The 27058-nt window shown below is 42.9% G+C and overlaps 1 protein-coding gene across 1 annotated transcript in view; it reads right to left on the bottom strand.

The window, feature by feature from the left end:
* The window catches only part of ENPP7 (ectonucleotide pyrophosphatase/phosphodiesterase 7), a 77902-nt gene extending 65945 nt beyond the window's left edge, over positions 1-11957 (bottom strand). Inside the window, exons 1-2 of the mRNA XM_040441457.1 lie at positions 11868-11957; positions 11264-11456 (exon numbers count right to left, since the gene is read on the bottom strand). Coding sequence (XP_040297391.1) covers positions 11264-11456; positions 11868-11957 — 283 coding nt within the window. The remainder of the gene's footprint in view (positions 1-11263; positions 11457-11867) is intronic.
* Between the last annotated feature and the right edge of the window lie 15101 nt (positions 11958-27058).

The raw sequence follows: 27058 nt of genomic DNA, 5'->3' as shown, positions 1-27058 counted from the left end.
TCAACTTCTGGGCCAATTCCTGACTGATAGCAACCCATTCTTTCATAATCACTTTTTGGAGTTTGTCAGAATTAGTGGGTTTTTGTTTGTCCACCCACCTCTTGAGGATTGACCACAATTTCTCAATGGGATTAAGATCTGGGGAGTTTCCAGGCCATGGACCCAAAATGTCAACGTTTTGGTCCCCGAGCCACTTAGTTATCACTTTTGCCTTATGGCACGGTGCTCCATCATGCTGGAAAATGTATTGTTGGAAGAAGTTGCTGTTGGAGGGTGTTTTGGTACCAATGTTTATTCATGGCTGTGTTTTTGGGCAAAATTGTGAGTGAGCCCACTCCCTTGGATGAGAAGCAACCCCACACATGAATGGTCTCAGGATGCTTTACTGTTGGCATGACACAGGACTGATGGTAGCGCTCACCTTTTCTTCTTTTCCAGATGCCCCAAACAATCGGAAAGAGGCTTCATCTGAGAAAATGACTTTGCCCCAGTCCTCAGCAGTCCATTCACCAAACTTTCTGCAGAAGATCAATCTGTCCCTGATGTTTTTTTTGGAGAGAAGTGGCTTCTTTGCTGGCCTTCTTGACACCAGGCCATCTTCCAAAAGTCTTCGTCTCACTGTGCGTGCAGATGCGCTCACACCTGCCTGCTGCCATTCCTGAGCAAGCTCTGCACTGGTGGCACTCCGATCCCGCAGCTGAATCCTCTTTAGGAGACGATCCTGGCACTTGCTGGACTTTCTTGGATGCCCTGAAGCCTTCTTAACAAGAATTGAACCTCTTTCCTTGAAGTTCTTGATGATCCTATAAATTATTGATTGAGGTGCAATCTTAGTAGCCACAATATCCTTGCCTGTGAAACCAATGATGGCTGCACGCATTTCTTTGCAGGTCACCATGGTTAACAATGGAAGAACAATGATTTCAAGCATCACCCTCCTTTTAACATGTCAAGTCTGCCATTTTAACCCAATCAGCCTGACATAATGATCTCCAGCCTTGTGCTCGTCAATATTGTCACCTGAGTTAACAAGACGATTACTGAAATGATCTCAGCAGGTCCTTTAATGACAGCAATGAGATGCAGTGGAAAGGTTTTTTGGGGATTCAGTTAATTTTCATGGCAAAGAAGGACTATGCAATTCATCTGATCACTCTTCATAACATTCTGGAGTATATGCAAATTGCTATTATAAAAACTTAAGCAGCAACTTTTCCAATTTCCAATATCTATGTAATTCTCAAAACTTTTGGCCACGACTGTACATACAGTGCTGCCCATAATCATTGGTGGTGATCCTTGGATTCTTTTTCACCTCTCTAACTATCCTCCTGGCCAGCACAGGTGTCACTTTTGGCTTCCGACCACGTCCTCTGAGATTTTCCACAGTGCGGAACATTTTGTATTTTTTGCTTAAATGTAAATAAAAGCTGAGAAATGTTTTTTTCCCCACAATAATGTCTCTTGTACATCGTCTTATTATCTTTTGGGAGACACCTATGTCATTTCCCGTCAAAAAATTACTTGCTGGTTGAATAAATGTAACTTTAAGTCAAAATTTGCCTGGGGTATGAATAATTATGGGCAGCACTGTACACAAGAAGGTAAATCGAGTAGTTCGGCCTCATTTTTACTATCAATTTCTAGTAGCTCACACATTAAACATTTCATGACTTGACGAAACCTTTGAGGTAATGTGTACTCATGCGCAGCAGAGTTGTTGCAAACATTTCTGCATTTGTCCCATTTTTCTGAATGAGGCTTGCAGAAATGCATTCACATGCTGCAAGAACAACCCGATTCAGATTTATGAATGAATTTTCTGTTGCAGAAATTTCAGCATCAAATCTTCAGAATAACCTTAAGGCTTAGATGTACTTAACCTGTCCCGGACATAGAGCGTATTTCCTATCACCGCCGCTCGGCGGGCGGTGATTGGAACCCGGTGCCTGCTCAAATCATTGAGAAGGCACCTTGGGTAAATGCGATGGGCTGTCCTGTGACCCCCTCCCCCCCGTGTAGGCAATCGCAGCAAACCGCAGGTCAATTCAGACCCGCGGTTTGCTGCGTTTCCGGGTTATTCGGGTCTCTGGGGACCCGATAACCCGAAACAGGATGGTGATCGGTGGTGTGATAATACACCACCAATCACTATTCTTAGATCCTGAGAGGTGATGGTGACATCACCTCTCAGGATCGCTCTCATTGGTCGGCTGGGCGGGCGGGAGGTTCAAATCATTGCAGCGCTCCTCTCCTCCTCCTTTTCAGTCCGGAGCCCGAGGAGAGAGGAGCGCTGCACGTGTCTCAGAGCCAGCACCCCCCATCTGTTCAGAGCCCAGGATCAAGCCAGCACCCCATCTGTGCCCCAGCACCCCCAGCACCACCAGGTATTTAGGGAAAGGCTAGGGACAAGTTAGATTAGGCAGGGATATTTAGGGAAAGTTAGTTAAAGAAAAAAAAAACTGTTTTGGTTGCATCACCTTAATTTGGGTGTCTGGGGTCCACAGCACAGGCAGTTTTTTTTTTGTTTTGTCCGTACGCTCACTGTTGCCGACACTCTTAGCGTCCGGCCACTGTTAGCTCATCGCACACCCCACCGCTGATCAACTTCGGACGGTTGATCAGCGATTTAGAATTTTTTAAATAATTTTTTTCACATTTTTTCCCCTTTTTTTAGTTAGTCTTTTTTTTTCTTTGTCTGTTAGGTTTAGGGTGAGTTCGCGAACACCCGTGCCCCCACACACACGCACACCAAATAAAGATTTACACGCACACGCAGACACACACTCCCCTATGGCCCTCCGGATGTTCTCGGCCGAGGAGGCATACGCCTAGCTTGCCTCAGAGTCCGAGAGCCCCAGTGAGGACGAGGATGACCCTACTTTCCTTTTGTCATCCGTGTCCTCCTCATCATCTAGCGATAATGATGAGCCCCCAAGGCGGCGGAGACGCCGCCAGGCGGAGCAAGGGGACCGCCATGCTAGGGACCCTGTGGCCCACCCTAGTACGAGCAGCTCTGGGGCTCGTACTCGTTTTCCGGCCCACCAGTTAAATCCACCAGAGCCCCCTGCCGGTGAACTTGTCTGGTGTACCCCAGAGCGTTATGAGCCCGTGATTCCTGATTTTAAAGGCCAATCAGGAATCCAGATTTCCACAGTGGGCTTCACTGAATACGACTTTTTTTGTCTTTTTTTCAGTGACCACTTTGTAAATCTAATTGTAGAGCAAACAAACCTGTACACCCAACAGTTTGTTGCTCAACACCCGGGCTCCTTTTTGGCTAGGCTCGGTGGCTGGACTCCGGACAGTGCAGCCGAGATGAGGACATTTTGGGGCCTCGTGCTGCATATGGGCCTAGTCAAGAAACCTAGTGTCAGGCATTACTGGAGTGGGGACGTCCTCTACCAGGCCCCACTTTACAGTACGGCCATGACAAGCTCCCGGTTTGAGGACATCTGGAAATGCCTGCATTATTCAGATAATGCAGCATGTCCCCCCCAAAGTGATCCTGCCTATGACCGCCTGTACAAAATCAGGCCGGTCATTGATCACTTTGGGGCCAAATTTGTCCACGGGGTAAATAGAATCTGGGAATGAGCAGCAGTATGTAAATGCCATGGTCTGGTCTGAGGTGTGATTTTTTTTCTTTCTCTGTGATTCGGGAACTGAATTTATTTTGAGGTTAGAATTTAGTGTGGGATCGGATTTATTTAGGTTGTCTGGTCTGAGGTCTATAATTTTTGGAGTCTGGTCTGAGGTCCATTCTTTATTACTTTTGGCTTCTGATTTTTGGTCTTATTTAATTTTGTCGTCTTGTCTATTTATTTTGTAGTCCAAACCTATGCCTCTGCTGCCTCCATACTACATTTGATACTTATGTGACTAATTCCTAGGGGCATCACACCTCAGAATATGAATAGCCAGCCAGCATAGCCTGAAGAGAAGAGCATGGGACTGGGAATCTTCTGAGCATGGGATAAGGGTGGTAGAAGCAAGGAACACCCTACTGTGACCCTACTTCAGGCAAGTCTTTCTTTATGCTTGCTTTAGGGGAAGGAGTATAAGGGAGAGTTGCACTAGGTGGATACACTCGAGTGTGAAAACTGGCAAGCTTTGGTGGGTCGCCTGGTCTAGAGGGTCATACTGTTTCTCTATATGCTTATGATTCCATCTGAAAATAATTGTGCCAAGTTCCATTAGATGATATATTACTGAGGTGTGCTCCCCTAAATAAAACATTTTCTCAGTTATACAGCACTGGCTCTTTAGTATAGACTCCTTACAGAAAGCATTGTGCATAAAATAATCTCCATCAGGAGTGTCTCACAGGGATTAATCTTCCCTGCTCTGTGATTACATTATAAATACATTATTGTATATCTTGCTCCCTTAATCTCCTCCTCATCTTTGGTCCCATTTTATCTCATATTACATTTAAAAATAAGAACTATATAAGATCTTTGCTGTGTGACCCTGTAGCTCATCCATGTTCCTCCTCCTCACTGCCAAGTATCTGACTGTTTGACAACTGACTGGAGCAGCAGCCTCCATGACGTACTATGTCTGAAGTAGTACATAAAGCTTGTTAAGTCCCACACCCTTTGCTAAATTCCACCACTTAATGGTCTTGAGATTAAGATGAAGCTATCAATAGGAGATTAACCTATGTGTTCTTTGCAGGATTCAGAAACAGCTGGGACAAGATTATCTCCTGTATACTTTTTAATTTTTTTTCCTAGGTTTAAAGGTCCTCTATTTAATTGGGAAATTTGTTTGCTGCAGCCCAGGAGGAGCGGAGCACATGAAGGAAGAGTTAGTGGCTCTGCATATACAGAAGGGCACAACCTTTCTCCCCTCAGGTCACACAGTGATGTTGGGACTCCTGCCTGGTGGTAGTTGTGGTGCCCTTGGTGTTATGAGTCTATTATGCTTGCAAGGCAGGAGGTGCTATGGCCAGCGAATGATGCTGGAGTCAGTAACCAGGCCAGTTATAGAAAATAGACAAATCTCTCTTTACTAAAGTACCTACTGAGAGTTGTGGTACATCCAAGGGTATCAAACACAGTTCCACACAATTCACAGTGCTAATCTTCCCTGATAGCAAATATATGGGTATGAGCAATGATGGGGTTAAAGTACTCCCTGTGTCTACCTTTCCAAAGTCTCTCTGTGCAGAATCTAAGACTGGTAATAAGGCTCTTGCAATTGTGTCTGTAATTCTCATCTGTGGGGTGCAGGATTAGGATATGGCTGGCTAGGGTTGCGTCAAAGTGTGGAAGGGTGTATTAGCAATGTCCCTCTCACTGCAGTAACGTCTTTATCAGCCTTAGGCCTCATGCACACAGCCATATTGCGGACAGCAAACAGAGGGTCCCCAATATACGGGCACTGGCCTTGTCACTTGAATGGGTCCTCAATCTGGAAGGTCAGGTGCGGTATGGAGGCATGGAACCCCACTGAAGCACTACAGAGTGCTTCCGTTGGGGTTTCTTTCTGTGACTCCACATCGCAAAAAAGTAGTGCATGCACTATTTTCTTGCAGTGCGGACAGATCACGGACCCATTCAAGTTAAATGGGTCTGGACCTGTCTGCGGAATCCGCACGGATGTTGTCTGTGCATTGGGGACCGCATGTGCGTGAGCCCTTAAAAAGCGAATGCCTTTCTGACTGCACTGCTCAGCCATACAGGTTCTGGACCTTCTAGTACTTTTTCTCTTCCTGGAGTACTATGGAGTAAAGATGGCTTTATTGATGTAAATATCTCAGAGATTGTGATTCCCTGGTACTCAGACCCAGTTTCTCTGAGGGGTGAGCACATATGGCTCCTCTCTCTTCCTCATCCAACAGTAGACTAACATACTGAACTAGAGGTGGACTTAACCACCTCCGGACCGCCTAACGCAGGATCGCGTTCCGGAGGTGGCAGCCCTGCGCACAGTCACGCATATATGCGTCATCTCGCGAGACGCGAGATTTCCTGTGAACGCGCGCACACAGGCGCGCGCGCTCACAGGAACGGAAGGTAAGAGAGTGGATCTCCAGCCTGCCAGCGGCGATCGTTCGCTGGCAGGCTGGAGATGTGTTTTTTTTAACCCCTAACAGGTATATTAGACGCTGTTTTGATAACAGCGTCTAATATACCTGCTACCTGGTCCTCTGGTGGTCCCCTTTGTTTGGATCGACCAACAGAGGACACAGGTAGCTCAGTAAAGTCCCACCAAGCACCACTACACTACACCCCCCCCGTCACTTATTAACCCCTTATTAGCCCCTGATCACCCCTGATCACCCCATATAGACTCCCTGATCACCCCCCTGTCATTGATTACCCCCCTGTCATTGATCAACCCCCTGTAAAGCTCCATTCAGATGTCCGCATGATTTTTACGGATCCACTGATAGATGGATCGGATCCGCAAAACGCATACGGACGTCTGAATGAAGCCTTACAGGGGCATGATCAATGACTGGGGTTATCACCCCATATAGACTCCCTGATCACCCCCCTGTCATTGATTACCCCCCTGTAAAGCTCCATTCAGATGTCCGCATGATTTTTACGGATGCACTGATAGATGGATCGGATCCGCAAAACGCATCCGGACGTCTGAATGAAACCTTACAGGGGCATGATCAATGACTGTGGTTATCACCCCATATAGACTCCCTGATCACCCCCCTGTCATTGATTACCCCCCTGTAAAGCTCCATTCAGATGTCCGCATGATTTTTACGGATGCACTGATAGATGGATCGGATCCGCAAAACGCATCCGGACGTCTGAATGAAACCTTACAGGGGCATGATCAATGACTGTGGTTATCACCCCATATAGACTCTCTGATCACCCCCCTGTCATTGATTACACCCCTGTAAAGCTCCATTCAGACGTCCGCATGATTTTTACGGATCCACTGATAGATGGATCGGATCCGCAAAACGCATCCGGACGTCTGAATGAAGCCTTACAGGGGCATGATCAATGACTGTGGTTATCACCCCATATAGACTCCCTGATCACCCCCCTGTCATTGATTACCCCCCTGTAAAGCTCCATTCAGATGTCCGCATGATTTTTACGGATGCACTGATAGATGGATCGGATCCGCAAAACGCATCCGGACGTCTGAATGAAACCTTACAGGGGCGTGATCAATGACTGTGGTGATCACCCCATATAGACTCCCTGATCACCCCCCTGTCATTGATCACCACCCCTGTCATTGATCACCCCCCCTGTCATTGATCACCCCCCTGTCATTGATCACCTTCCCTGTCATTGATCACCCCCCCTGTAAGGCTCCATTCAGACATTTTTTTGGCCCAAGTTAGCGGAATTATTATTTTTTTTCTTACAAAGTCTCATATTCCACTAACTTGCGTCAAAAAATAAAATCTCACATGAACTCACCATACCCCTCACGGAATCCAAATGCGTAAAATTTTTTAGACATTTATATTCCAGACTTCTTCTCACGCTTTAGGGCCCCTAGAATGCCAGGGCAGTATAAATACCCCACATGTGACCCCATTTCGGAAAGAAGACACCCCCAGGTATTCCGTGAGGGGCATATTGAGTCTATGAAAGATTGAAATTTTTGTCCCAAGTTAGCGGAACGGGAGACTTTGTGAGAAAAAAATAAAAAATATAAATTTCCGCTAACTTGTGCCAAAAAAAAAAAAAATTCTATGAACTCGCCATGCCCCTCATTGAATACCTTGGGGTGTCTTCTTTCCAAAATGGGGTCACATGTGGGGTATTTATACTGCCCTGGCATTCTAGGGGCCCCAAAGCGTGAGAAGAAGTCTGGTATCCAAATGTCTAAAAATGCCCTCCTAAAAGGACTTTGGGCACCTTTGCGCATCTAGGCTGCAAAAAAGTGTCACACATCTGGTATCGCCGTACTCAGGAGAAGTTGGGGAATGTGTTTTGGGGTGTCATTTTACATATACCCATGCTGGGTGAGAGAAATATCTTGGTCAAATGCCAACTTAGTATAAAAAAATGGGAAAAGTTGTCTTTTGCCAAGATATTTCTCTCACCCAGCAAGGGTATATGTAAAATGACACCCCAAAACACATTCCCCAACTTCTCCTGAATACGGCGATACCACATGTGTGACACTTTTTTGCAGCCTAGGTGGGCAAAGGGGCCCATATTCCAAAGAGCACCTTTAGGATTTCACAGGTCATTTACCTACTTACCACACATTAGGGTCCCTGGAAAATGCCAGGGCAGTATAACTACCCCACAAGTGACCCCATTTTGGAAAGAAGACACCCCAAGGTATTCCGTGAGGGGCATGGCGAGTTCCTAGAAATTTTTATTTTTTGTCACAAGTTAGTGGAAAATGCTGATTTTTTTTTTTTTTTTTTCATACAAAGTCTCATATTCCACTAACTTGTGACAAAAAATAAAAACTTCCATGAACTCACTATGCCCATCAGCGAATACCTTGGGGTCTCTTCTTTCCAAAATGGGGTCACTTGTGGGGTAGTTATACTGCCCTGGCATTCTAGGGGCCCAAATGTGTGGTAATGAGTTTGAAATCAAATTCTGTAAAAAATGACCTGTAAAATCCGAAAGGTGCTCTTTGGAATATGGGCCCCTTTGCCCACCTAGGCTGCAAAAAAGTGTCACACATCTGGTATCTCCGTACTCAGGAGAAGTTGGGGAATGTGTTTTGGGGTGTCATTTTACATATTCCCATGCTGGGTGAGAGAAATATCTTGGCAAAAGACAACTTTTCCCATTTTTTTTATACAAAGTTGGCATTTGACCAAGATATTTATCTCACCCAGCATCGGTATATGTAAAATGACACCCCAAAACACATTCCTCAACTTCTCCTGAATACAGAGATACCAGATGTGTGACACTTTTTTGCAGCCTAGGTGGGCAAAGGGGCCCATATTCCAAAGAGCACCTTTCGGATTTCACTCGTCATTTTTTACAGAATTTGATTTCAAACTCCTTACCACACATTTGGGCCCCTAGAATGCCAGGGCAGTATAACTACCCCACAAGTGACCCCATTTTGGAAAGAAGAGACCCCAAGGTATTTCGTGATGGGCATAGTGAGTTCATAGAAGTTTTTATTTTTTGTCACAAGTTAGTGGAATATGAGACTTTGTAAGAAAAAAAAAAATAAAAAAAATCATCATTTTCCGCTAACTTGTGACAAAAAATAAAAAGTTCTATGAACTCACTATGCCCATCAGCGAATACCTTAGGGTGTGTACTTTCCGAAATGGGGTCATTTGTGGGGTGTTTGTACTGTCTGGAAATTGTAGAACCTCAGGAAACATGACAGGTGCTCAGAAAGTCAGAGCTGCTTCAAAAAGCGGAAATTCACATTTTTGTACCATAGTTTGTAAACGCTATAACTTTTACCCAAAGCATTTTTTTTTTTTTACCCAAACATTTTTTTTTTATCAAAGACATGTAGAACAATAAATTTAGAGCAAAATTTATATATGGATCTCGTTTTTTTTTGCAAAATTTTACAACTGAAAGTGAAAAATGTCATTTTTTTTCAAAAAAATCGTTAACTTTTAATTAATAACAAAAAAAGTAAAAATGTCAGCAGCAATGAAATACCACCAAATGAAAGCTCTATTAGTGAGAAGAAAAGGAGGTAAAATTCATTTGGGTGGTAAGTTGCATGACCGAGCAATAAACGGTGAAAGTAGTGTAGGTCAGAAGTGTAAAAAGTGGCCTGGTCTTTCAGGGTGTTTAAGCACTGGGGGCTGATGTGGTTAAAGAGGACCTTTCACCGGGAAAAACATTGTGAATGAAGTATGCTGCCATGGAGAGCGGCGCCCGGGGATCTCACTGCACTTACTATTATCCCTGGGCGCCGCTCCGTTCTCCCGTTATCCCCTCCGGTATCTTTACTCACTAAGTTATAGTAGGCGGTGTCTGCCCTTGTCCTGTGGGCGTCTCCTTCTCCTAGGCTGCAGCGCTGGCCAATCGCAGCGCACAGCTCACAGCCTGGGAGGTTTTTTTCTCCCAGGCTGTGAGCTGTGCGCTGCGATTGGCCTGCGCTGCAGCCTAGGAGAAGGAGACGCCCACAGGACAAGGGCAGACACCGCCTACTATAACTTAGTGAGAGAACATACCGGAGGACATAGCGGGAGAACGGAGCGGCGCCCAGGGATAATAGTAAGTGCAGTGAGATCCCCGGGCGCCGCTCTCGATGTCAGCATACTTAGTTCACAATGTTTTTCCAGGTGAAAGGTCCTCTTTAAGTCCATCTCCTAGCTTCCTACAAGGTCAGAGTCAGGATTGTTAACCCTGACTAATCCATATATAATTATACAGGTAATAGAATACATCAGAACATAAAATGTCAAAAACAATTGAGCAAGTACCCTGTTCTGGGGTAGTTCATGTGTAAACACACTCCACACCAGTATGGATTCTAGTCAGCCACATTAATTTTCTAGTCAGAATGACAAAACCAGCATACAGTCCTATACTGCTATGTCATATAAAAGTTGTATATTTTATACACTGCTATTATTAGTAAAAGCAAACTCTGAGCTGTATAAATACCTACAGTATAATGGTCACAGTAAGGCCTCATTTACATGTCCGTGATTCAATTTGTGATAAGATTGTCAATGATTCATCCATGAAGATTTCTGTGAAGAATCCATGTTTGGTTCATGTGTCCGTTTTTGCTTCCCGTGTGTCATCCGTGTTCCATGGACACTGCACAGCTGAAAACAAATTTTCAGAGTCTCCTCTTAATGGTCCTTGAAACCCGTATGAAACACGGGTGGCAACTATTTTTTTCTTGGACCCATGGACTAGAATGGGTGTGATGGATCCGTAAACATAGATAAAATAGGGCATGTTTCCGTGCTAAAACCACAGACCCATGAACCGTGCTTAAACAGTAATGTGTGAAAACACACATTAAAATAAATGGGTACGTGTGCTGTCTTCTGCACATGTCCGTGAATCACTGATGTGTGAATTAGGCTAAAGCACGCAGATGATCATTCGTTACAAATGCTCTATAAACCTTATCCATGTCATTCAGTGAAATATTTTCCTGCTCATCTGGTAAAATGATGAAATTTGCACAATGCGGTTCATCACAGATCTTTATGTTCATTTTACTACATTAATAACCTTTTAGATTTTTGCATATAAAGGCTTATGGATCGTATACTTTAGTATATTACATCTTGGTGAACATTTTCTGAAGCTCCGAAATGATATAAATACCTCTATTGGATTTTGAGACTTACCAGTGATTGTGGTGAAGTGAGATGGCGATGTCATTGTCACAAAAGGTGGGGTGATATATTTTGCCTTTACACCAATTTCTGCCAAGTAATCTAGAAGTGGAGTATCCACATCTTGATCATAATTCCAACGAAATCCATCAAAAGAGATCACAAGCAGCTTGTTGTGAGCAGCTTTTCCATTCCTGAAAATTGGCTTACAGAAAATGATGGTCGAAAAAATTAAAAATATGATTGCAGACTTAAGGGTTTGCATGGTGATGTATTGGCAGTATGCTGGGATCTGCTATCTGCTGGCTGTCACTGAGAAATCTTTATATTCATTTCTTATCAATCACTTATCAGTCCAAAGCTCATGTAAACCAGTGTTGTGGGAGAACCTGCCTGAACATTTTACCTTCAAGTACTTTTCTTGTATTGCTTATCTAGTTAGGAATTTGACATGAAGAAAACATCTAGTTAATTGCTCAGTGTAAGGCACCAATAACTATGATCATGAACAATGAACTCGCAGTGTTGCACGAACAATTACTGCAAATTTAATTTGACAAAAAATAGTAAAACAACGAGCTATGCCTGTTACTCATTGCTAAGTCAATTACATTACTTTGTCATAGATGTAGCATAGTTCTGGAAATAGCCTCTTCCCTATCTTGTCAGCCTGTAGATCCACTTTATCTACCAACAGACTTTGCATATTTTTGAAAATCCTAGGCTACTTTCACACTTGCAGTAGCCTTTTCCAGCAGGCTGTTCCAGCGGGAGAACAGCCTACTGTATTTGTGCTACCGCAAGTCCACCATGGTGGCAGAAGTCCGCTATGGACCCATTCACTATAATGGGGAGGGGCCGGAGGTCCCGCCACAGCATGGCAAACATACCGAGAGGCAGTCGGAATAAATCTACAGCACACTGCGTTTTTTGTCCGTCCGCCTCTCGGCATGTTTGCCGCTCTGCGGCTAGACCTCCAGCCCGCCCCCATTATGGTGAATGGGGCCAGAGTGGATTTCCAGCAGCATGGTGAACTTCCGGTGGCACGGATCCGGCAGGCTGTCGGAAAAGGCTACCTCAAGTGTGAAAGTAGCCTTAATCATTAAAAAAGCATAGACAGGGGAGGGGAGGAGGGGGATGATGCTGCAGTTATTCTTACTCAGCCTTTTATTCAGAGGACAGCAGCAGGGAGAATAGAGAGAATATGGTTTGATATGTATGCCATGTAGAGAAGTTACATGGAGAAAATAAGAAAAGACACTAAATCTGCAAGCTCATAGAGCATTTGTAGCTATAATATATTTGATACTGCACATCTGCCGCCATCTAAGGATGGATTGTAAAATTCAATGAGATGAAAGTTACATTTTAATCATTATATTATGAAAATTTTTACTACTTTCTAATGCATTTTGTGTTGCAGTTCTTCACCATTTTTAAGATATCAGTATGATGTGAGTGAATAGGAACTATACTGTTTACTGAAATTAAGTGGTTAATGAACATGAATTGTGCTAATAGTACTTAATTTAAGATAATTTAAGATAAGACCTTAGAATATTGAATGTTTAAAAGGTCAGAGATCAGAGAGAAGGAGCCATCAGCTGAGCTGTCTGACAAAATAGAGTGAAAACAGACAGCAGGCCACTGGAGAGTCTCAAGTCTATGTAAAGAAAAGGGCTCCAAATTATTAATAACAAACAATAGAAAAAATGATTTTAGCTAAAAACGAGTACAATGCAATAATAAAAAAATGTGTAAATGGCCTTTCACAATGATAATGTTGGCCAGCACTTCGCTTCCTGTGGTCCCCAGTGTAATTACCTTGCAGGCACTTACTTGATCACATGCCGTACATTTGGCAAATGCCACTAGGCCAGTTACAACCCTCGATTTATGTAGGCTGTGCCTTTGTACTCAGACAGCCTTGGGCACTGTGAATAGTCAGTGCTCGAGGCTGCCTGATTGCACAGGCGCAACCTGCGTAAATTGTAGGTTGTAACTGGGCTAGGATCATGTGTAGAATGTATGGCATGTGATCAAGGAAGTGCCCGCAATGTAATTACATTGAGGAGTGCTGGGAGTGCAGCGGTGGCCTGGTAGGAATATTTTCAATATTATCAGTATTAAAGCGCTTAATCACATGGAGGGGAGAACATTATTATTATTTTTTTAAATGCAGATAACCCCTTTAGGTTTGAAGGTACTGAGCTTGTGGTACTGAGCTTGTGGCTATTCCTGACATATAATTGCAAGAAAAAGTAAGTAAATCCTTTGGAATTATCTGGATTTCTGCATTGATTAATTATAAAATGTGGTCTGATTGTTATCTAAAGGCGCAGTTACATGAGACGACTGAGCAGGCAATGACTGAGAAGGAACCGTTCCTTTCTGATAATTGCCTGCTCATCAGAGGAGATGAGAGCTGCATGCAGGAATACAGATTCTTTGTTTCTGGGTAGTGTAAGAAGGTACCTGGAATCATCGTGGATGGAAGGTATGTGTCACCGAGGTTCCTGGCCTCGGTGAAGTAAGAGCTGGTATTTTATGTAGCAGCAGCTATTGCTAATTGACACCTTGAGAGTTAGCATGGCTGTCATAGCTGATCTGGGACGGCTCTTACTGGGAGTAGTCAAAGTGTTGGGTGGGTGACTACTCCTCATGTTCCAGGCCGGGTTTTGCCAGGCATAAAAACCAGCCAGCACTGCCAGATGTGTGGATTTACCTCCCTCTGACAGTGGAGCTCAGGAGTCTGTGTGCTGTGAACTGAGGGCTGTGCTGGAATTTGGCCCCTCAAAAGGCGAACAGGCTGCCTATGGACTTGATAAGGCTGAACTGCTAACAGGGTGTGAATTAACACCCTGGAGAAAAGGTGACTTTTATTGTTTATGGACTTTCCTTGTGTGTGAACACCAAGCCACCTGCATTTTGTGATACAGCTTATCTGCATTTTGTTATACACCAATGTATTAATAAACTCCGCTGTCTGATTCAAGAACTGTGTACTTTGCCTCTATACTGCATCCGCTAGTCCTAACTACCAGAGCGAATCCCCACAGTAGCCGATCGCTGTTGACACAGTACAGTCTGCTGCCCATAGCTACACAAACAGTGAATTCACCAGATGAACAAGTGTTCACTCATTCATCAGTTGATTGATGACACATGTACATGGAGAGTTCATACGATGATAGTCTAGTGTAAATCTGCCATAAGTTACAATTATGGACAAACACCATTTAACTAAACTAAGCACACACATGCAGTTGTACCGCTCATGTATTTTATTGTACACATTGAGTATACATCCGCATTGCATGGAGAAAACGTAAGTGAACCCTTGAAATTAGTGACCTGTAGATTCATTTTAGCAATCCTCTCCAACAAGTGGAGAGGAATCTGTGCATTTTGGTGTGGATTTGGTGCAGAAAAGCAGAGAAATCTGCGCAAAAGTTTATATGGATATTCTGTGTGCAGGTATCCTCAATGTGCTTCAGCCAATCTGTAGAAAAAAAAACAGAGATTGCACATCCACGTGCACTGATCAATTGCTTCTCAGCATCATTTATAAACATGTGAATGAGGCTCTTTGTATACTTTTTGATCAAAATGCACAGGCTCACTCACCACATGAAGGTGCCCTATTTTGAGCGAGTCTCCACTCTACTTTGACACAGCACCACATCATGACCACTACCGCTGCAAAACAGCACCTACATGCGACGAGACCCAGCAGCCAAGCAACCCCCCTGGACCAAACCACCCTGACTCTAGGCCCCACCCACCCACAGGCACAGCAACAACAGCCACCATGCAGTACTGCCCCATGTGAACAGATCTCAAAAGCTTTCCTTAAAGGGGTTTTCTGGGAATTAATAAAATAAAATTACTGAAAATACTTAAATATTACTTTATTATAACTATATTCCCAAATACCTTTAATTAGTTATAATGGCTCATTTCGTCTCGGGAGCAATCATTAGGAGAAGTAAAATGGCCACCATTCTATTAATACGCACAAAACCTGTCCTAATCACACAGCAGGACACGTTACTTCACAACACTGAGATAAAGATCTGCCTCATCATCCTCTCTGCTCTGCTTGTCAGGGATTATGGTCCTGAATGCAACTGGTAAGATCTTCAGCTGAATCTCTGTAGGAATGGAGTTCATAAGCAGACAGATGAAGTACAGAGAGGACGGACAGGACAGACCATGGGTTTAATTGGCTATAGACCTTACAAGGAAATTTCCTGGTGGGTCGATGCCCCAGGGGGCCACAAAAGCCCTCCACTCTGCCGCTGGCCAGGTATATATTGAGCTCTCAGCAGTAACATTGTGAGAATCAGGCACTCATGTACCTGTCCAGCGATCACACATGCCATCTTTAATTCAACTGTTAAGCCCCTTACCCCATATGTTAATCAGAGACAAATGGAGGAGGAGGACAGAAAATGGCAGCTATTGATGGTCCCCACAGAGGGACAGCTTTTGGAGCAATATATTTTTCTGCACTGTGGTATATTGTTCTGCTGGGACTGTATATTGCGCTATGATATTTCTCACCCCGCCTACTTGTGTTGCCTCACCTTCTGTCACTTTGGACCCCCCTAAAACATGGGGCCACTTTTAGGGTTTTTTCCAGGACCACTTTAAGTTCCCAGTCCACCCCTGGGACAGACTGTGGTAATGTATGGCTGTGATAATAAAGCTGCCACTCATTAGCCACACCATTAGCCTCCTCTCTGTACTTCATGTCTCCTCATGAACTCCATTCCTACAGAGATTAAGCTGAAGATCTTATCATCTGTATTTAGGATCCTAATCCCTGACAAGTTGTGTCTGAGTTGTGTTACTACACGCCTCTACCCTGCTACTATCTTCTAAGAGCCTTTAATCTGTGATCTGATGTAATTTATATTATGTCCTCCACAAATGTGCATACAAAGTCATGTTAAATGCAATTGTTCATGTAATTTGCCTGGTTATCAGTAGGTGGCAGCAACCCATTGGCAGGTACGAGCTACAGTTTAGTGTATCTGAGCTGGAATGGATTATTCCAGCTTAGCTCCCCCCTCTGTGGAGAGGTCGGCTGGTCCCACATCCTGCAGCATGGGTGGAGAAGAAAGTTAGAGAGGAGTGTAGCCCACCCCCTGCTAGGGTTAGGTTGTGGGTGTGGAGTTCCCATGCATAGAGAAGACAGCAAGGACCTAGTCTCGGCTGAGACTTGGCAATATTTCCAGTCTGAGCACCTTCAGCTCTGCTGGATGAGGAAAGCAGAAACTACAGACAACCTACAGAGTTACAGGAAAAAAGCATTCCCTGAGAAAGCATCTGTGAGATAAGTCCAGAGACCTAGGAGAAGCCAAATCCTCCTCAGCTAGTCTATCCCCACACAGCAGAAGGTACCAGAAAAAATGCAGAAGCTAATCCTGCCATAGTTACAGAGCTACCAAGCAGACGTTTTATCCTGCAAGCTCCACATTTAAAGCAGAAGTACCCATTCCTGCCAATGATTGCCTAAACCTGCTGGGACCAAGAGACCAAAGCTGTATACTTCTTGGATGCAAGTTATTTCAAGTAAAGAAACGTTTGAACTTCATCTATAGGTCTGGACATCATTTATTCTGCCAATTCTTCTATGACTCCTACTATCACTACACTCAAATTTATTGCAAGTGAGCCAGAAGCCAGGAGTCCGGCCGTACCCAGGTAGGAGACACCATGACACAACTAACATCAAGCTATAGAGACATTATAGGCCATTACGCCACTCTGGCATTCCTAGTCTGGGATGCCCTGGGATAGTACCCTGTGCATGCTGCAATTGGCGTCACGACAAATACAGAATATTATCCACCTAACCCTGCCACTGCATTAAAGTGGCATCAGCGTACCCATTCCTGGTCACTGCACAAGCAGAGCAGACAGGAGGCTGAGGCAGCTCTTTACCTCAGTTTTCTAAAGTAACTTCTGTGTGATCAGGTTTTTTGTGTGCTAATAGGACGGTGGCCATTTTCATTCTACTGATGATTGCTCTACCGGCAAAATGAGCCATTATAAATAATGAAAATTATTTGGGAATGTATTTATTACAAAGTAATATTTAAGTATTTTCAGTATTTATTTTTATTCCTAGGAGTGCCCACTCCTAGGAAGAGGACCAATAGTCCTAAAATTTCTCCATTTCTAGATACTTTGTCTAATCATGGTCTGATGTGCACCCAGGTCGTTGGCAATGCCTTTGTAGCCTTCTCCAGATTCATGCTTCCCTATAACACATTTTCAAAGGGAGCAGTGGGGAGCAGGTAAGTATAAATCTTTGAATGGGTTGTAGGCATCAATGAAAATTTTATTTCCCGACAACCCCTTTAAGGAGCATAGTGCTTAACAATATGCCCCATATTGGGCAGACTAGATGGGCCAAATGGTTCTTATCTGCCGACACATTCTATGTTTCTATGTTTCTATATAGTATATAGTGTTCAGGCACGCCAACACAAGAAGATTGTAATTTGCTTTTAGATGGTTTGCAATGATATAGAATGATTTCAGTATAAAAATAATTTAAATCAGCTTTCTACTGAAAACCATGCCATTACACTAACAACTTCTATCCATACTTAGTATATTGGAAAGTCTGGCATAAACTAAGCATAATCAAATCTAAATTAGTATAAATCAATAATCATGTGATAACCTTATCAATATGGGCCATGGACAACATAAAAAATTAAACATATTATAGTCTGTTATTCAACACCTTATCATCCATTGTAATTGGAAAAAAGGATTATGTAAAGCACTGGAAAGTTAATTGTATTGTATCTCATTAGAAATAAATGCTGGTTATTTTCTGATACTTGGTCACCCTTTTCCTACCTTTATTTTTATTACATACATGTTAAGTTAATATTCAAGTGAACGGACCTTAGCCGTGCCCACGCCAGTTGATACAAGTCTTGATGTCACTGGGCCAGCGGTAAACAGTGAGAAGGCCGCGCCGCTGCAATAGTGCTGCTGTCTTTTCAAACAGCTGATCGGCGGGGGTCCCGGATGTCGGACCCCCGCCGGTCAGATGCTGATGATCTATCCAGAGGATAGATCATCAGTTAAAACAAACTGCAGAACCCCATTAATGGTAATAAAGTGGCAACTATAAAGATTTATATTGCTAAAACTAGCAATATTTATATTGATATTGATAAAACTAGCTAGTTCAGGGCTAAAGAAAGTGGCACAAGAAAGCAGGCAATTTATAGATTCTCCAGACAGTTTAAATATGGCTTAGCAACAGGAACATAGGCCTGAAGTGCTTCTTGGCTGTAAGGTTAAGTAAAATCTTGGCATCAACTCTTTATGAAAATCCACTAATGCACTCGCTCTAACTCACTACTTTTATATGTTTGTAAGCCTCATCTATATGTTTTCATAATAAAAGGAATTGTCTCTTTATACAGTGGGATGCGAAAGTTTGGGCAACCTTGTTAATCGTCATGATTTTCCTGTATAAATCGTTGTTTGTTACGATTAAAAATGTCAGTTAAATATATTCTATAGGAGACACACACAGTGATATTTGAGAAGTGAAATGAAGTTTATTGGATTTACAGAAAGTGTGCTATAATTGTTTAAACAAAATTAGGCAGGTGCATAAATTTGGGCACCACAAAAAAGAAATGAAATCAATATTTAGTAGATCCTCCTTTTGCAGAAATTACAGCCTCTAAACGCTTCCCGTAGGTTCCAATGAGAGTCTGGATTCCGGTTGAAGGTATTTTGGACCATTCCTCTTTACAAAACATCTTTAGTTCATTCAGGTTTGATGGCTTCCGAGCATGGACAGCTCTCTTTAAGTCACACCACAGATTTTCAATTATATTCAGGTCTGGGGACTGAGATGGCCATTCCAGAACGTTGTACTTGTTCCTCTGCATAAATGCCTTAGTGGATTTTGAGCAGTGTTTAGGGTCGTTGTCTTGTTGAAAGATCCAGCCCCGGCGCAGCTTCAGCTTTGTCACTGATTCCTGGACATTGGTCCCCAGAATCTGCTGATACTGAGTGGAATCCATGCGTCCCTCAACTTTGACAAGATTCCCAGTCCCTGCACTGGCCACACAGTCCCACAGCATGATGGAACCACCACCATATTTTACTGTAGGTAGCAGGTGTTTTTCTTGGAATGCTGTGTTCTTTTTCCTCCATGTATAACGCCCCTTGTTATGGCCAAATAACTCAATTTTAGTTTCATCAGTCCACAGCACCTTATTCCAAAATGAAGCTGGCTTGTCTAAATGTGCTTTATCCCACCTCAAGCGGCCCTTTTTGTGCTGTGGGCAGAGAAAAGGCTTCCTCTGCATCACTCTCGCATGCAGCATCTCCTTGTGTAAAGTGCACCGAATGGTTGAACGATGCACAGTGACTCCATCTGCAGCAAGATGATGTAGTAGGTCTTTGGTGCTGGTCTGTGGGTTGACTCTGACTGTTCTCACCATTCTAGTAATATGTTAGAAAGACCAGCACTCCGTTTTGCTGAGCTGAAAACTTCTTTATTCGTCACGCATGTGATGGGTGACGAATAAAGAAGTTTTCAGCTCAGCAAAACGGAGTGCTGGTCTTTCTAACATATTACTAGAGGGATCCGACCTATTGACCGTGCACCCGGACCTTAACAGAGCGCAGTGCCGTCCAATTGTTTGTTTCAAATGTTCTCACCATTCGTCACTTCTGTCTATCCGAGATTTTTCTTGGTCTGCCACTTCGAGCCTTAACTTGAACTGAGCCTGTGGTCTTCCATTTCCTCTATATGTTCCTAACTGTGGAAACAGACAGCTGAAATCTCTGAGACAGCTTTCTGTATCCTTCCCCTAAACCATGATGGTGAACAATCTTTGTCTTCAGGTCATTTGAGAGTTTTGAGACCCCCATGTTGCTACTCTTCAGAGAAAATTAAAAGAGGAGGGAAACTTACAATTGACCCCCTTAAATACTCTTTCTCATAATTGGATTCACCTGTGTATGTAGGTCAGGATTCACTGAGCTTACCAAGCCAATTTGAGTTCCAATAATTAGTTCTAAAGGTTTTGGAATCAATAAAATGACAACAGTGCCCAAATTTATGCACCTGCCTAATTTTGTTTAAACAATTATAGCACACTTTCTGTAAATCCAATAAACTTCATTTCACTTCTCAAATATCACTGTGTGTGTCTCCTATATGATATATTTAACTGACATTTTTTATCGTAACAACCAACGATTTATACAGGAAAATCATGATGATTAACAAGGTTGCCCAAACTTTCGCATCCCACTGTATTTGAGCTTGAACGCTGTACAATAAAAACTGTAATATTCTTTGTGTTACAGGTTCCTGCTAATGTAAATATCTCTGCTAACTGTGCACCATTCAGTATTGGTAATCTTTCTATTTGCTTTTCAGACTTCTGCTCCCTCAATTTAGAAAGTGTGATTTGTGAGTTGTTCATAACAGTGACACTCCAAAGCTCAAAAACTCTAAAGTGTGAGATGGCTGTATCAAAAGTCTGGGGTGGGCTATAGCAAAGATGTCTATATGGATAGATCACAGGTCTTTGAAGAGGTTCATTCAAGTTTGATGCAGTAGTGTAGTACAGATGTGTGCTTCCTTACTTTTCCTCTTGTTCAACATATCCCAAAATGTATTACATGAGATAACTACTTATGAAAAAACTATTTCACAGTACCCTGTCAGGAGATGTACTGTATAACCTGTTTTGTCTATGTATGGCCACTCAATGGCTGTGATTTCACTTGCCGCCTGTAGAGGCCTTTGCTAGCATGTCACGGTATTGTATAGAATTTGTATTGTGAGAAAATACCTGTTGGCCGAACACTATCTATCCCTAAGTACATACATACACATACCCGCTTCTACTTGGCTGAGCATAAATTTGTTCTGAATGGGGAGAGAGGAGAATATTGCTTCCAAACTCATCAGACCTTGCTTATCTTCTCCAGAACAAAAGGATTTGACTTGTTTAAATCCATGACCCCAACATCTGCCATTAGAACCCTTCATACACATAAGATGGTCACCTGATCCCTCCAAAATTTGCAAATTCTAATCTTATGTATTTAAATGGGTTTTCCAGGCTTTTTTCTAACCTTTGGAAGAAAGATAGTTTAACTTATGCCCGTCCGTTACTCTACTGATGCTGCCATCTCAGCTTATTTCACATAGGCTCTAAGCTCTTCCGCTCAGGTCCTGACTGAATGTCTTCTGTTGTCTTCCTGTTCAGCTGCATTTACAAGTATGCAACTGAACAGGAAGAGAAGGGCACAGATTGGAAGACCCTAGAGTCCATGTGAGTGCAGCAAAGATGACGGCATTGGTATTTGGTGGGGTTGAGTTTATTGCTTTGTGAAAATAAGTCCAGTTTTTGCATTATCGTGCTGAAAAAAGAAAGAAACTACCTGAAGCCACTCTTACAAATGTCTTTACAATGTATGCTGTAACATTAATATTTCACTTCATTGTAACTAATGGACCCAGTTCCAGGAATTAATTTAAACATGGAACTGAACTGTGGATATGAACCATTTGTCTATTACCAAATTAGTGAAGCAATCCTTATTAAACTGTGTTTAAATGGTTTAAATGCAGTATAAATTATAATTTGCTAATAAACTGTCTGTTGCTGAAAAGCCTGTGTAAGGCTCATATGACCACGGTCCTGGTGTTTAACTCCTTCTTATGTGATGTTTCATACTTTGATCAGTATTTTTGAATTCCTCCTATACCCTCCATGAACTATGGGATATAACACATCCTGTCCTCTTCTCTGCCCACCTTATCCACTCCATCCTCTGTCTAGAGGGGCATGTTTCACATGCTGGGCGGCTGTCTGTAGGTTATTGAGGTACTTACTGTGTGGTCTGTAAAGACAGGGAATATTTAAAGAACTATCTTACACCTTGTAATCGAAGGACATGCAGGTCATTGCATTACAATTGTGGAATCATTGTGTCAACCAACTGGGGGTTTATTACAGACAATGGTTGTGTAGCCATTCTGCTAAATAACCATTTTGACATTAGACTATTTCTGAGGTGGTTGTTCTCATGGTCCCCACTTTTCACTTTTTAACCACTAGCCAGGGATCTGGTCTTCACAGCAGGGGAATCAACAGGACGCTACTTCATGGAATATTCCCAGTGTAGTTGGCTGCTAACCCATGGGGGTCAGAGACACAGGTGTAAAGCACCGAGGGATCAGGCAAAACTCACAGTCAGAAACAGGCTGAGGTCAGGGCTAGTGGAGTTTTTGCAAATCTGTATAATGGGGTCAGAGGTCAAGGCTGGAAGTAAAGGGTCACAATGGTAAACAGGCACAGGTTGGTACATGGGCAGACATGAACAAACACCTTAGCAGGAACTTAGCAAGAAAAAAGAGAGCATGCTTGTGCATCCTATGGGCACTTGAGGAAGGAACTGACCACTGTCTGGGAGGGGTGACAGAGCGGGTCCAACAGCTGGAGGAGGGTCTGGTCCACCTCGTAAGGAAAGCGGGACAGCGGCGACTAGCAGCTATTTCTGTAACGCACTGAAAGTCACTGAGCTCCTCACTAGGGCTGCTATGCTGTTAATATTTGTCGATGCAAATTGTATGGCTAATATCTATCTAATGTGCATGTTAACCACTTAACTACCAGATTGTTCCCCCCCCCCCCCCCGGTCCTTACCAGGCTATTTTTTCAGTTTTAGCAATGGGCCAATATTACTGCAAATAACTATTTAATTTGTGATCCAACCTACATATAGTTGATATTATTTTTCACAGGACACATTAGACCTTTCTTTTGTGTCATTAGACCGATATAATAATTAAAGATAAATATTGAAGTTCAAAATTATGAAAACAATGTATATTTTTTCTGTTACAAAAGTTTCAAACACAAAATATTTTTAAAACCATTACCGTATATATGTACTGTGAAAATGGATGCTATATGTACAGTTTCAAAAAGAATTATATGGAATTCAGCACAAATTGGCCATAAAATGTTATCTGATCTTCATCTAAGTCACAACAATAGACAATCACAGTCTGCTTAAACTAATAACACACAAAGAATTAAATATTACTATGTTTTTATTGAACACACCGTGTAAACATTCACAGTGCAGGCGGAAAAAGTATGTGAACCCCTAGACTAATGACATCTCCAAGAGCTGTCAGCCAACTGGAGTCCAATCAATGAGATGATATTGGAGGTGTTGGTTACAGCTGCCCTGCCCTATAAAAAAACACACACCAGTTCTGGGTTTGCTTTTTACAAGAAGCATTGCCTGATGTGAATGATGCCTGGCACAAAAGAGCTCTCAGAAGACCTACGATTAAGAATTGTTGACTTGCATAAAGCTGGAAAGGGTTATAAAAGTATCTCCAAAAACCTTGCTGTTCATCAGTCCACGGTAAGACAAATTGTCTATAAATGGAGAAAGTTCAGCACTGCTGCTACTTTCCCTAGGAGTGGCAGTCCTGTAAAGATTACTGCAAGAGCACAGCGCAGACTGCTCAATGAGGTGAAGAAGAATCCTAGAGTGTCAGCTAAAGACTTAGAAAGGTCTCTGACATATGCTAACATCCCTGTTAGCGAATCTACAATATGTAAACACTAAACAAGAATGGATTTCATGGGAGGATACCACAGAGGAAGCCACCACTGTCCAAAAAAAATTGCTGCACGTTTACAGTTTGCACAAGAGCACCTGGATGTTCAACAGCAGTACTGGCAAAATATTCTGTAGACAGATGAAACCAAAGTTGAGTTTTTTGGAAGAAACACATAACACTATGTATGGAGAAAAAGAGGCACAGCACACCAACATCAAAACCTCATCCCAACTGTGAATTATGGTGGTGGGGGCATCATGGTTTGGGGCTGCTTTGCTGCGTCAGGGCCTGGACGGATTGCTATCATCGAAGGAATGAATTCCCAAGTTTATCAAGACATTTTGTAGAACTTAAGGCCATGTGTCCACCAGCTGAAGCTCAACAGAAGATGGGTGTTGCAACAGGACAACGACCCAAAGCATAGAAGTAAATCAACAACAGAATGGCCTAAACAGAAGAAAATACGCCTTCTGGAGTGGCCCAGTCAGAGTCCTGACCTCAACCCGATTGAGATGCTGTGGCATGACCTCAAAAAAGCGATTCACACCAGACATCCCAAGAATATTGCTGAACTGAAACAGTTCTGTAAAGAGGAATGGTCAAAAATTACTCCTGACCGTTGTGCATGTCTGATCTGCAACTACAGGAAACGTTTGGTTGAAGTTATTGCTGCCAAAGGAGGTTCAACCAGTTATTAAATCCAAGGGTTCACATACTTTTTCCACCTGCACTGTGAATGGTAACATTTAATTCTCTGAGTGTTATTAGTTTAAGCAGATTGTGATTGTCTATTGTTGTGACTTAGATGAAGATCAGATCACATTTTATGATCAATTTGTGCAGAATTCCATATCATTCCAAAGGGTTCACATACTTTTTCTTGCAACTGTATTTCTATTGTGGTTATAGTGCCCCATACTGCCATAACAGATATTGTACAGTGCCAAATCATTAGAAACTCCTTCATAGTGACTTTTTATATATTGACCACCTAACTGTACAGTATATATGTGCATTTCTTTATTGTGTGCCCCAAAAAAACACCATGCTAAATATAGCTAAAATGCTTTATTAAAATCTTTTTATGAAAGAAAATAGAATTTTTTTTTACGTTTGTATATTTTACACGCGCAATGTCTGCTATGCTATAGCTAAAACTAATAAAACATTTTTTTTTATGAACGAAAAGGGGAAAAAATTGGGTTTATGCATGAATGTATTCTTGTATACTATTGCTAGAGATGAGCGAATTGAATCAGACGAAGTGGAATTCGATCCGAATTTCAGGAAAAATTCGATTAGCAACGAATGCGAATTTCCTTGCACTTTGTGGTAACGAATCGCAATTTTTCCTACAATGGCAGCAACACTTGTGAGGACATGGGGCAAGGAACTCTGGGAGCTGCTGTCGGAAGCAGCGGTTCATTTCTGAGACGTCTATATAGTGCGGGGGGAATCCGAAGACCCTCTACATCTCTGTGCTCTGTTATATGTGGTAAAATCTTTTGTGACGTATTTCAGTGGAAAAACTAATTTTATCCAGCGTTCAGCACTGCAGTTATATGCAGTAAAATCTTTTGTGACGTATTTCGGTGAAAAAAATTAATCTTATTCAGCGTTCAGCACTGTAGTAATATGCGGTAAAATCTTTTGTGATGTATTTAGGTGGTAAAACAAATTGTAATCAGCGTTCAGCGTTGCAGTTATAGGTCACGGTGTGAGCATTAGGTGGACCGAGGGTAATACAGTTCTGGTTACTCATGGTTATGTCGTCCCTGGGCAGGCCTGCACAAGTGATGAGAACGGCGCAAGAATTCTCTGGGGCACACTCTGGTGTAAGGGACACAGGCCAGATGGTGATTCGAGGTGCCCTTGATGGTCTGTATTAATGTGCCTATGGCAAGGTCCCTTGTAGTCATGACGCCAGAACCTTTTGTGGTGGTACAACCATTTACTGTAGTGTTAACTGAGGAATTGGAGACTGAGACAAGGATGGTGCAATCCAACTTATAACTTTTACTGAACGTTGCTCCTAGCAACGGTTACATCCAAGTATAAAACAGTCTCTAGTACATCCAGATATGAAATACAGTCTCATGCATACGGGGGTAGGGTGATGTAAGTCCTCAGATAAAAACAGGCTCTTAGTCCTATATATATGTGAAAGCTACTGCTTCAGACTAGGCTCTTGAAGTAATTAAAGTCTTTGGCTGGTAAAAACTCTCGCCTGATTCTAACCTGATTTGAAGGTGGTTTTCTGAATCCTTGAACTTCTATTTTCCAGTGTTTTCTGACAGATGGCCTATCTGTCCTCAGGGTTTAAACTGGAGGTGTGGATGCCGGAAGCTGTGTCCTACACCTGCTTGCAAAGGTGCCTGGGAAGCCTTTAGGTATGGCTGTTTGCGATCCTTTGACTTTAAGACAATATTAAAATCCCCTTGAATACTTGCTTTAGTAGCTGGACACTGGTCGTCCCGGAGGAGTGAGCTGTAGAAGTGGACTTCTCACCTCTGGGTGGAATCTTGTGGCTTTAACCCTGGGCTGTGGAGCCAACAGGGAGTGAGCAGAGAGGCAGGAGGCCTCCCTCCTGCAGGCAGCTACATCATGGCTGCACACTGACTAAACTTCAGGACAAGACTGACTAACTGGGCCTCAGCTAAGCTATATATACACTGTAACACTGCCCCATCTAGTGGAGAAACTAGTGTAGTGCACCCTAACTTGGCCTGTGTAAAGGATCTTACATGTAAAAATCACATAATGACATGGGAGAAGTATACCTCACAGTTCACACACTGTTTCAGGTGCGGCTTTCTTAGCCAGTAGTCCAGCTCACTTCCAGGCTGTAATAAAGTCAGTCTAGGCTATCTCCCAGCCTCGTGGTCCCTCAGCCTTGCCCAGCTGAGACCACATTCACAGAGCCTCTAGGCCTCTGTCCATGGGTAACACACTCCCCCCTTACTGACACCCTGGGAGGTGCTTTATGCCAGCCTGAGTACCTCCAGCTGGTCTCACCTGTGGTGGAATAGGGGTGTGGATCACACTATCCACCCCTTCCTTGCCTCTAACCTGTGTGAGATCTGTCACTGTCTCACAACCCCTATAAAGGCTCTCTGCAGCCCGTAAATAGCCGTTTTCTAACGTGATTT

This window comes from Bufo bufo, chromosome 7 (genome assembly GCF_905171765.1).
Source record: "Bufo bufo chromosome 7, aBufBuf1.1, whole genome shotgun sequence".
Classification (NCBI taxonomy): Eukaryota; Metazoa; Chordata; class Amphibia; order Anura; family Bufonidae; genus Bufo; species Bufo bufo.
The sequence above is the reverse complement of the archived record's forward strand: the minus strand, read 5'-3'. Positions and strand labels throughout refer to the sequence as shown.